The sequence below is a fragment of the Stylophora pistillata genome, chromosome 4, assembly GCF_964205215.1.
Source record: "Stylophora pistillata chromosome 4, jaStyPist1.2, whole genome shotgun sequence".
In the NCBI taxonomy this organism is placed as follows: domain Eukaryota; kingdom Metazoa; phylum Cnidaria; class Anthozoa; order Scleractinia; family Pocilloporidae; genus Stylophora; species Stylophora pistillata.
The window spans coordinates 17,440,730-17,453,192 of record NC_142522.1 but is presented as its reverse complement, the minus strand read 5'-3'; the positions used below and the strand labels follow the sequence as shown (position 1 = coordinate 17,453,192).

Genomic DNA, 12,463 nt, shown 5'->3' with positions numbered 1-12,463 from the left:
AGTGTATTCGGAGATGGGCAAACTTTAATTGATTCACAAATTAAAAACGTATACTTTTTTACTCCGTCTTTCAAGATTATCATTGGCTTCTTTTTCACCCCATCACTATTCTAAGCAACAAAGGTCGCCATTTCGTTTGTTTATCACTCGCCAAACACTATCAAATGCATTCAAAAGCCTAAAATAGAAAAAAGTTTACAGGAATCGAGCGAGCGAGCGAGCGCCATTCATCACATCATTACAACAACTCGCTCTTGCGCAAGCGCAATTCACGAGTTAAAAACGAACAATGGGAAAGACGATCAAGTTTTGTTTTTAAGGGGTGACTCTGTTGCACAACTTTCGTTGAAAAGCTAAACTCAACGACAGCTGAAACACCAGACAAGCGGACTGGAGCCGTTCTAGCTGTTTTCTCCTTGTAGGTGAATCTCTCATCAGCTCAAATTGATATTTTTTTAAGAGAGATTTTTTGGGTCGGCCGAGAAAATTAATCAATATGGAAGATCGCCATCAAGGTTTGAAGTACGGCTTGAATCAATTAAGAATCAGGATTTAATTTAATCCAATTTTTATAATTTTTGCTTAACATAGGTTATCAGGTTATTACACATCCTTAAACGGAAATCACTTAGTACGTCCTCTTGAGTTTCGACTTCGTCTTTCACCTCATTGTTACAAACGGCTTGAGTCCTTCCTCCTGGATGTCAACGTACTTTGATGAGAAACTCAGAAAGATATGCACGCAGAAACCTGTCTAGTTTTAGTCCTCACTCCTGAATTTTAACTCTAAGTATGTGCGATTTATCGACGCAATCGAGTGTCCAGAACCTTTAGAAAGTTAACAAACATGTCAATGACGAAAATTTTGTTTGAAATATGGATCCCGAGAAATATGAAGTTTCATACCAGCGTATTTAATTCCTGATAGTATCCTAGAGTTTCACCCAATACAAAGCATAATCGTTTACTCTATTTATGTATTATAAACTGACAATTGTGCGAGGAAAGGGAAATCTAGATGGTAAAATAAGCTAATGTTGCAAACATTTATTATCAATTCCAACGAAATGAAAACTTTTTCTCAGCGTAGAAAATTACACCAGATTTACCGAAAATGATCCAAAATAGGAGTATAAAAAAAACTCCAGCCTTCTGAAGAAGAACTGATGATGCACTGAATTTTTAATGAACGTTTTCAGTTTTCTTCATACTGTTCCCGATGGAGAGATCAGTCTTAAGTGCTGTATATTATCTCACTCACAAAGATGGTACAAGTAGTTTAAACTCGAATTCATCTCTGAAGGATGACAAAAAAAAAATTCGGGGAAATTTTTTCTCATAAGGAGCCTAATAACAAAGCAGAATGTAACCTTAATTAACAGTTTTGTTAACAAGACAAAGCCATTTCACTGGTTATTTTCTCTCTCTAGCTGGCGCTTTTGCATTTGAAGTTTAACAACCTCGTGATCTTTGCCCCTACAAGGGGTACTCAGAAAAGACACAGCGGGCATCAAAAACAAAGCTTCTAACCCTAAGGCACAAACAACAGCTGTTTAAATAAGCTAACCTAGGCACGAACTGTTTCAATCCACCAGAAAATAGTTCAATTTTTTCAATTGCTCGCATCTTGTAACTCAAAATGTTTTTTTCAAAGTCAAATTACAAGAAAACAATATAAAGCAAAACGTTATTTCGGGATAGGTTTTTATTCGTCGTTACCATTTTTAGGACTAATATTAATTAAGACACTTGATTGTTCTCCATCGGAAAGAAGCACGCTCGAGTCTTTGTATCAAGATAACACAAAAGCGAACAATTTTTTGCACCTGCTTATATTCTAAACTACAATAAAATGGAATTATGTTTTAAGCCTACTCTGTTTTAAGGCTGTTCTTCCGTTAGGAGTAAAGCGTTTGCTTCCTTCCTTCCTTCCTCAGTTTCTTTCCTGTCTCTGAGATGTATAGGCATATTGTGAACTGACGTGCACTGATCTCATTCGTGTTTCCTTTCCTCAAAACACAAACCTTAGAGAAATAAGTTTTAAAGTTTAATCAAGTAAAGTTAAAATAATCGAAATTTATTAGTTGTTGCAATGTGTATCTGCGTCAAGCGTAAAATCTTTTAAGAAGAAATAATTAGAGCGACATTATTAATGGACGTGCTAAATTAGTGCGGTTGATTACAAGATATAGTGACAATTTCAGCAGTGTAACTTGAGAGATTTTGCTAACATGCAAGGCTGACTAAACATTTTTACCTGCCTCAAAAAATATATTCTCCAAAAGTCGTCACTGAATCGCAGAATTTTCTTTAAATTCTTTAAAATGTTACGGTTAAAGTAAACAAAGTTTATCTCCAAATAAAATCAATTTTACGCTTTGATCCTAAGCTATAAAATTGCAGTTCACTACGAGAAATCATGATGCATCAACTCTAATAAGAAAAGAAAAATCTTTACTGAGTGGGGACAAAAAAAAATCAGATCTCACTACAAGAACGTTCTTCCGTTTTAAAATGCTCTCACCCAATTTAGCCTCCAACGCACATGGTTTCAACGCGTAGGACACTCTATTTTAACAAATAAAACATACCACAATTTTTTGTTATCTTATAGGGCGGAGACAATCTTTTCCTCCATCATTTGCGGGTTTTAAGAAATTGGAAAGACTAAGAGATGAATTGAAGATTAGCTATATTTGTTTTAACAAAGAAAAGCCGATTACAGGTTTATTCTATCAAAACTGGCATGATTCGTGGGCAATAGGAAATGTAACACAAGGAGCGAACAGGTGAAAATCAGTAATTAAACAGTTTGGCGTTTTCCGGAATTCTTCGAGTATAAAAGAAAACATTTGAGACCTCTAACTGTTAGAAACGTTTTTCAAACTTAATTGAGAACGTATCGCTTAGATTTTGGGAATTTTGCCTGACATTCTTCGACGAAAAGGCGAAGTTCCGACGGCGTTCAAAATTTTCTACGACAAGATGACTGCGCTCATCACAGGAAGTACTATCCTACTTCTCCTCGTTTGTCAAGTTCACACGGCAAGAGGGGTAGGAAATGCGGAAATCAATACCCGAAGTGATTTCCTGAAGCGACTGAAAGATATTTCTGGAAAAATGTTTCGAAATCCGGGTAATGTTGATAAGTGGCCGAAAACATTTCAAAGAGGGATTCCAAAGCGTAGAAATAGACTTATTGGCGATGGCACACCGAGTACGAGCATTAATGAAGAGAAACCTAGTCACGTAAAGAGAGATGAGAGAAAAAGAACCGTCTCACAAGCAGAAAGAATTTCCTATCAGTGTCCTACCGGTTTATGGTGTGCTAAGAAACGGAGTTATCGATTAACGGCTGTTTCAAATCCCACAGAGTCACGGGCCAAAATCAGTATGCGAAGTCCAATAAACGATCATATACAAGGACCCAAAAATAAGGACACAACTGAAAATTTTAAAATCATGCCACAAACATCCAGGCGATGTACTTCTGAGTTGGGTTGCTCCGAAAGGAATGGCGAAAAAGAAAAGGATGAATCGTCTAACAAGTTATTACAACGACACATACTAGACCAAAGTAAGAAACAGTGCCCCGTTGGGTTATGGTGTTCATCTAAACGAGAAGCTGGTTTCGAAAACTCTGAAAACTTAAAGAATTGCCCTCCTGGTCTATGGTGTAAACGAAACGAAATCCAGTCTGGTGAGTCCTTCATTTCAAAACGAGCATTTATGAAAGACGGTTACCAGTGCCCAACGGGTTTGTGGTGCTCAAGTAAAAGAGAAAAAGGATATGCGAATTCTGAGACCTTGAGCGGTTGCCCACCCGGCTTATGGTGCAAAAGAGATAACATCATGCCCGTGGAAATTGATATTGTAAAGAAAGGGTTGGAATATCCTGAAAACTCAGAAACATTGAAAACTTGTCCTCCAGGATTATGGTGCAAGAAAAACACGATTGACGACATCAAAAAAGCGAGAAACGTTAGAGAGAGCTGTCCAACCGGATCTCAGCGTTCGTTCAAGAGGCATATTGGTTTCGAGAGTTCCGAGACTCTTCAGAATTGTCCTCCAGGGTTGTGGTGCAGACGCAGTGAACAAAGAGACAGCGACGGTTCCACAGAACGGAATTGTCCTCCCGGCCTTTGGTGCAAGCGAAACGGGGGTAAAATTCGAGAGGCCGTAGATCAGACCGTTGATGATTGTGCGTACGTCTCCTGGTGTTTATTAAAGCGAAAGCTAAGTATTGTGAATAGAGATGTTCCGGTGAAATCCAAATAGTTTAATTATAGAACACTATATTGATAAATTCTCAGTGCACTGGAATCTGAAAAGAAATGCAAGCGTTAAACTAAATAATGCACCATAATAAGCAACCTATCCCTGTTTAAGAATATTCTCTTTTAATTTAGCTGACCATGACATTACCGTAAATGAGTTTAAGTCAAACTTTAAGCTATTATCAGGAGATTCTAATCATGGTATTTTTAGTCGAGACATCAGTTATAGCATATAATAAACGTGTCAAAACGAACTAATAAAATGAGCATAACAATTTGTCAAGCAGAGAAATAATTTCGTGCCTCTAAACATTTGTTTTGTCTACGCTATAGGCGCCCATTAAAACTTTTCAAAGCATAACTTCTTGGTGTTCTCTCGTTCTTAATTGAACTAATTGAAGTTTATAGAAAGTAAAAGAAAGTAATTTAACCTGAACGTAGAGCGGCATGCGATGGCTCCGAAAATAACCCATTGTTTTAATTCAGTCCCTCTTCATTTTCCTAATTCAGCTTAAAAGTAACCTTTTCAAATTTCCTATGACCAATTTGTTTCCAATGGCCGTCACTTTGTTATTGTCGAGCTTAGTTTCAACAGTTCACTTGTATGAGAACAAAGTATTTCTTCATTCTAATTAAAAATGAAATACACAGAACAGACTCATATCTTGAAATTTAAAGCAACTGAAGACTGATTGTAGATCTTTATGAACTTCAATAGAGTGCACGTCAGTCTAACTTGTGAAGAACTTTCATTCCCGTAAAATTTGAAAAAATCGAGCATTTTTTTAATGTGATTGTATTGTTACATGTCGTTTTAAACTTTGCAGGCACAAAACCAGGTGAAAACATAAGGTATCCTATGGTTCTCGATCCTTTTTTCAAATTTCGTGACAAATCTTACTAAGCCGATAAGTAAACAAGTTCAACTTTAAACAGGAACGTTCTCCACTCTATGTCTCTCTATTTTTCTCATCATATGACAAACAATAGATTGATTTTCAAATCCGCAAAATTACTGCTTCATGTGTTTTTCTTTGGGTCAAAACAGGAGTCGAGCTAAACCAATCATATGAGGAAGGGTAGAAATGTTTGTCATCACATGAAATTTTTCATCTAGGAAAATTTTCGATCAGGAACTAATCAAAAATACATAAAGACAATTTTGTTACAGTTTATCACCAAATTTAGCTTGTTTCGTGAATTAAACCGAGAAACTGTTGCTGATTTAGTTTTCATGAAGCTAAAAAGGAAATGTTTGCCACCAGGTCTAAAGCTTTAATTTAGTATTCTAACCCACGGCCATGGTTCATTTAAATGAAATTGCCACATAACAGTACAAACCACATCTAATTCATTCTATAAAGGCACGCTACATTCAACAATTCTTCTCCATTTGTGAAATATAAATAGAGTTACCCAACCAAGGCAATTTTCAATCAGCAGCTAAGTTGGCTAGGCCTATAAGATCTTTTGTGCCCACAGTATGGGTGTCACTCACTTTGAACACAAATGCTTTTAAAAGCACACCATAACTAAATTATATTCCTCTTTTCAGATTAACATCATTTCACCAGACGTTTCTACTTATATATGAGGCATTCATAGAGGCTGTTTCGGATGTCGGCTAAATTCTGCTCAGTTTTAAAGTCAGTGATTTTTCAATCTAATATCTTTGACAATTTTTTTCCTGGTCTTGCGAAAATTTAATTTCAACTAAATACTGAAGAGATTTTGCAACAAAACAAAGTTAGACAAGACAAGGAAAGGTATAACACGAAGAAGTTAAAAAGAAAAAGAAACATCCGTAGACCCTTTCCCAATCGGGGCATCTGCTATTGTCTTTGAGATTTACATGCAAGCATATGTGCAATTAACAATTGGTTCATACGTCAGCATGCGTTCATCGAGATATGAAGCACGAGGGAAGTTTGGAGAGCCCGAAAGATGCGTAAGAGTTGCTCGAGGCGTAGCCTCGAGCAACTCTAGCTTCTTGAGTGCTCTCCAAACTTTCCAAGTGCTTCATATCTCGATGAACGCACAGCTGATGTATGAACCAATTGTTTTATAACATTTTCAACGCTGTAGTTTATGTATATAGGGCAGAATTTCCTCTCCTACGCTTCAATGCGTTGTTTATTTTGTTTCGGTAAAGTATTTCGTCATGCTTCAATGATCTTTTGAACATAATAGATTTAAGACAAAAAAGGATTTATAACCATCAAGCATCCTAACGTATGTACCAGACATAGACAAAGATGTTTATAAACAATCAAAAGACAAATCAATAAGATTTGCACACAATCAGACCCTAGCGGGTCACATTTTAATTAAGCCGTTTAACCGTTTTAGCTTAGGTCTTTTCCACGTGGAACATGTAATGATGAGAGAGTTCATTTCCGCTTAGTGAAGAAGAAATGACGTGAAGATAATTTAATCTGAAGATAAATTAGTCTGAAAGAAAGATTTTCTACTGCCCACTTACAGCTTAATTAACCAGTGAGGGAGATACCGAATTTCGGCTGTGCTATTCCCTGAGGGGTGATGCGTAGGATTAACTTCGGCCAAGTGTCCATTTACCACGTCTGCCATCGCTGAATTTCGCTCATTCACACAACCATAACTCTGCCACATGAGTTGATCGACCTTTACCGTTAGCGTCGTCATTCCTGATTCCTACTGATTCCTTTTAAATCTATTTGACGATTAGTAGGTTATTATTAGTGCTGTTCATATATGTTCAGTTTCTGTAAGTGTTGGATAATAAATAACTTATTAGGCGTTTTGTTGTGTGTATATATATACCCAACACAACATTCACGAAGAAACACTTAACGTTGGCCGGCATGTCAGTCGAAAAGAAGTATTTTGATGTAGATTACATCTGCAATGTAAAAGCTACATGCACGAACTAGTGAAGTCATTAATTAGATTTATTGGGGTTCAAGGACAAGCCAATAGATGATTGATATTGATGTCTTTAATAATTATGACTCCATTACTTTCCTTAATGGATCTTTGTGATCATAGGCACCAGTATCTCATTGGTACATCTCTTCTTATTATAATACATAACTGTTTTCTAAAAATAAATTGGGTTTAAACTTAGTCAAGATTAAAGGCTTTTTATAAAGGTTATCTAGCGCCGAGTGGTTGTTGACAAGAAAAGGTCGGAACAATAAAAAGCAGGAGGTCGAAACAAGTCTGCTCATTTAAAAGATTAGTTCTTGAAGTGATATCTGTTTTTGTGCTAAAAATAAGGAAATTATTCCAAGAACTGTCACAGATCATTTGCACATGAACGGGTAGAGGTTCTCTGTTTATTTTATCATATCCAGTCCCAGCTTTATATTTTTTCGATATAATTTGATGTGTAGCTTTTCGGTCAATGCAGGAAAAAGGGGAAGTTGAAAGACAAACACAGTTGTTGAGAGGGTGAGAAAAAGAAAGAAACAGGAAAAGATATGGTTGCACCTGCGCTAACAAACAAACTTATTGTGTATGCTCCATCCTATTGTGCATATATTAAGCTGATGATTTGTGAAAAGTAGTGAGTGTAACAATAAAAATTAAGAAATGTTAACCCAAAAGATCTACAAATCATGAAGTGTAGGACTTACGGTATTGAAATCTCCACTGTCATTCATATTGAGTACCAAGATCGAATGTATTTTTCGAAACTTCTATCAGTCAGGACTTATCAGTCATTAGGCGAACGTAACTTTTATGGTTGCCTCAATCTTGTACTGATGACTCATCCTTCACTACTATTCATGAGGCATTAACAGAGTCATGGCGCTCAAAAGTGCTGATCGTTCATACAAAATCTTTCTATTAAAAGTCTTTTTCCAGCTGTTAAGCTCGACAAAAAAGGTTATCTCCATTTGCGCCAATTTCACGAATTTCGATTGTTATTCATTTTTTTTCGTTTTGGTTATATAAAATCTTATATTCTACAAATGTGGAAATTTCAGTTAGTCCAATGAGCTGTAACCCCTGTAAAGTTAGATGATCACATGGAAGTGTGTGAATAATCCAGTTAAGATTTTAGCCCTTAGAACTACAAACCTTGAATATGAGATTGATCTCTTAACTTATTTTTAGTTTGTAATCATCATTCATGCGGCAGACCGGAACAGTCCCTTTAGCACGTGGAGAAAAATGAATTCAATAACTCTGATAGGCCTCATTCTTTCAAAACACTGTCACGGGAAACTCAGTCAGTTAATTTGAAGCACAATATTTTATCACATTTATACCAGATATTCTAGTAGGGCGAGCAAAGTGTGAATTTGTGAAGTGACCCTACCCTCTATATGAATTATTCTAAATATAATGGAAAGTAAATTAAAGTCATGTAGAATTTGAATCAAAATAAGACGCTTGTTACTTGCTGTGTATGATAGTAACACAGTTTCGTTTTAAATACAAGAAAGAGCAGGGACGGCTAAACAAAGTATGTTTTGCAGTTCAAGAGTTGATATCACAGTTTTAGGATTTCCACAGATAAGAGCAGTTTAAGGTACCATAACATCGTTATTGGTTGCTTCGTTGCGTACTTCAAACTCATTTTCTCTTCTTTCTATTACTACTATGTTGACAAATTGATCCTCAATGATAGATTTTGTGTCCCTGATGCTTCCCATAAAGTACATATCCAGGTGTTTTGGAAACTGGCGATGTTCTCCGTCATAAACAGCAGGATGAACCCGAGTACGACAGGAACTTCTACAAAACGCAGCGAAACAAGAGCTGTGGTTGTTCTGCGTGTAGGTAAACGAATTTCGTGGGTTTGAACTTGAAATTTCAAGACAAATTCCACACCGGAGTGTTTCTTGTAAATAGCTTACGATCATCCTGTTCCTAAATATGTATATTGCAGGGAAAAGCGATCGCTTAAGTGAAAATATAAAATAAATGGCGAAACCGGCGCTAAAATTGATCAACTGGTTTCCCGTGAAAACAGAGTAAATTACGACACTCAAATAGGATAATGTACAAAGTAAAAACATAGTAAATAAGATAATAGCAGTTTTTGACGAGCGTTTGTATGCATCCACGGCGAACCTCTCGGCGCTGCTATTTCGCGAAATGTAACTGTTATCCAAGTTTACTTTCCGGCTGCTTCTGACGGAGTTTACAATGCGGATGAATACGTAGTAAATGATTGAAATTGGCAGAACTAAATTGCTTGATTTGAACATAATGTTGATTATTCGAGGTGTTATTTCTGGTTCGTAGATATGAGGAAAGAAGGAATAACATCTTCCCTTGCATGTGCTACTCACCAGACACCAAGGCAGGGCGGAAAGAATGGCTTGTAACCACGACCACATCACTATCATACGCGCCCGCTTTCGAGTCATTTTTCTTCTCAGTCCCTTGACAAGTGTTATAAACCGATCCAGTGCGATGCCGCACATGTTCAGTAGAGCAGCGACCACAAACAAGTCTTGAAATGAGATCAGAACCCGACAAACAACAAAATTTGAATAAACCAAATCTCTGGCGAGGATAGCGATCCAAAACGGAGCGTCTGCTATGGCAGAGAGCAGATCGGAGATGCACAAGCTTACCACTAGAGTATTGGTGGTAGTTCGCATTTTAAAGTTGCGGCAATAAGTCAAAATGATAAAAAAATTTCCAAGGATGGCGAGTATGATGTTTATAATAATCAGAAATCCTCTTACAGGTGTTGCAAGACCCATATCCAAGTCATCGTTGTCCTGACGAGAATTATTGCCCGTTAAACTCAATGTCATTTCATTCTGTGTCTCGTGCAACGTCACCATTTTCGATGGCGTATTCGCAACTGCGACTAATTATAAGCGACAAGAAACAAGCTCGTGTTGTATTAACATAAATGTTGTCTTTTCCTTACTCCATACAGAGCAAACATCAGCGAGACACTCGATGATAGCTGACAGGTAATACCGGCAGGTTTATGAGTAACACGCTCTGAAATAACCAGGTGAACGCAATTTATCGATTACGAATGACCAAAATTCAGTATTACCAAACCTTCCGGGCGTCGTTTGTTCATTTCTTTCCCTGAAATTTTAAAGGACAGTGCATAGGAAGTGCGAGTAAACATCCAAACAGGTTTTGGGTTTAACATACCTAGGACGCATGCGTTCAGAACGAATTGACGTTTTAAACATTTATATTTACTTTGAGTTTTGAATCAAAAAAGCTCTAGACTTTATATCAAAATCTTTTTTTTTTTCAACGAAGAGGGAAAATGCCATTTTAAGTACAAATCCCTCGACGTAAAAATGAAAACGATAATGTATTATAAAAACGACATATTGTTATTCACGCTATTTTTTAAGGCTATTAGTCACCTGTCTTCTGTATGGATGTAGAGGAGAAACAAAAGTTTAATTGTTGGAAGGTTTAACGTGATGAAAAGAATATTATTTTAGCACTTTGTACACTCTACAGCCGTCTTCAGCAAGTAACCAGCTAAGAGTTACAAAACGAGCTGAGAAAAAGTCGCCATATAATTCAAATGAGTTAAAGGAAGTTTCTTGAGTAGGGAAAGTACACAATCATCGTCCGAATGTGAAATTTACGCGCATATTTAGCTCCACGAGTAAATTATTATTCCAGTTATCTCCAAATGTTGATTCGAAATTTTTCAACGAATTTCCATTGGTTTATCTCTTTTCAAATATTTGCTCACAATGTTCTTTTTATATTAAACACAAATACACGGCGTGGCTCACATAATTTCAAAATGCGAAAATATTATATCTTATGGCACAAAAGCAATCGAAGCGCTATATAGTCTATATAGAGGTTTCCCGCTTGACGTCAAGCTTTTATACCTAACCTTTTTATGAAAACGGCGATACTTGCGATTGAGAAATATTCTAGAACGCTGTTTGAGCTATTGTTGTCGCCCTAGGATGGCTACGAAACTTTGCATGATGTAAACATATCTTGGAGAAATTAATCAGTTGAATAATTTGATACGATGTGGGAGATACAGGAAGACATTGAAAAGCCATTACAGGAAATTCAAATCCTCGTCGTTTGTTTACAAAGAGTTCGTTGTGTGGTTCAGTTTGCATTTGCCGATATGATAAAACTCACATAATCGTACATGGCCGTGAGCGGATACGAATCTTACCTCTCTATCCCTCAGAGTGAGGGAAAGAGAGAAAGAGAGGAAGAGAGGAAGAGAGGAAGAGAGGAAGATTGATATATAGATGGACATGTGTTATATCATTACTATTTTAAAACGCCATTCAAGGACGTAAATGATATTCAATTTCCGACATATGAATAAATTACAATTTTCTCCTGTCACAAGAAGTTAATTCAACTTCAGGAATGTTGATGAAGTATGAAATGCAAGTTGTGTCCAAATGGTTACCTGAATAACACTGTTACATTCAACTGTGAGAGATAACATGAAATAGGACGTTCGTTGAACCCTCAAAGACATCTTTCGGAAACGAGAGTAATCATTATCTGGGTAAGAGTAATGTCATCGGTTGTAATAGTTCAGATATCTCTTTTTTTTGTGCTAATTTTACACAAAATCATGAATAAACTAAATTGACGAAAACAGTGAAAGAGGGACTTCATTATATTAACAAAATCTGCCTATGTATAATGGGCCTTAAGAAGGTAAATTTCTTTGTCAAACGAAGGTTTATTAAGAATGATGTTTTGATCCATCTTTCATCGAGTTGCTTTACTTCATGTCACAAATAGCGGTCACTATGAGAAACGAAGAGCTCATATTAATGTTTAGATAAAACAGATTATAAAAAGGAAACAAAAGTCAGTTATTTTAGCTCTGAAGGGTATGAAATGGTAATTACGAGTAAAATTCATGATTTGTCAAACATAAAAATAACAAATGATACAAAACATAACAGCGAATCTTAAACTGTAAACCTCGGATAAGGCACGATGTAAATATTTTGTGTGGTTCCAACACCCAAATGTGATTGAGTGTTTATTGGTTGTTGCAAAAAACTGCCATTTCCCGTAACAAAAGGTCTTCAAGGAGAGCTCCGCAAGGTATACAATTAGAGAGAAAACTTGAAAGCCTTTAGTATGCTTAATTTAGCCCATAAGTCTCATTTTAAGAAAGAACCTTGATTTCAGCGACTCCAGTGTGAATAAGTTTTTGTCTTTTTTTTGTTTCCCTCTGCCCACTTTTCACAAATCGA

At 36.5% G+C, this 12,463-nt stretch overlaps 2 protein-coding genes across 2 annotated transcripts; one reads left to right on the top strand and one right to left on the bottom strand.

The window, feature by feature from the left end:
* Window positions 1–2,733: 2,733 nt before the first annotated feature.
* LOC148732674 (uncharacterized) lies at window positions 2,734–4,638 on the top strand. The gene has a single exon (XM_088757797.1). It carries the CDS (start codon window positions 2,986–2,988, stop codon window positions 4,276–4,278), a length of 1,293 nt encoding a protein of 430 aa, XP_088613923.1. The 5' UTR covers window positions 2,734–2,985; the 3' UTR covers window positions 4,279–4,638.
* Window positions 4,639–7,236: 2,598 nt separating this feature from the next.
* LOC111324476 (putative G protein-coupled receptor 176) lies at window positions 7,237–10,726 on the bottom strand. Its single transcript, XM_022928039.2, has one exon. The coding sequence runs from the start codon at window positions 10,064–10,066 to the stop codon at window positions 8,792–8,794; it is 1,275 nt and encodes a 424-aa protein (XP_022783774.2). The 5' UTR covers window positions 10,067–10,726; the 3' UTR covers window positions 7,237–8,791.
* Window positions 10,727–12,463: the final 1,737 nt, after the last annotated feature.

Excerpts from the sequence above, each read along its gene's own strand:
- LOC111324476 (XM_022928039.2), bottom strand. The coding sequence starts at position 10,066 with ATGGTGACGTTGCACGAGACACAGAATGAAATGACATTGAGTTTAACG.
- LOC148732674 (XM_088757797.1), top strand. The coding sequence starts at position 2,986 with ATGACTGCGCTCATCACAGGAAGTACTATCCTACTTCTCCTCGTTTGT.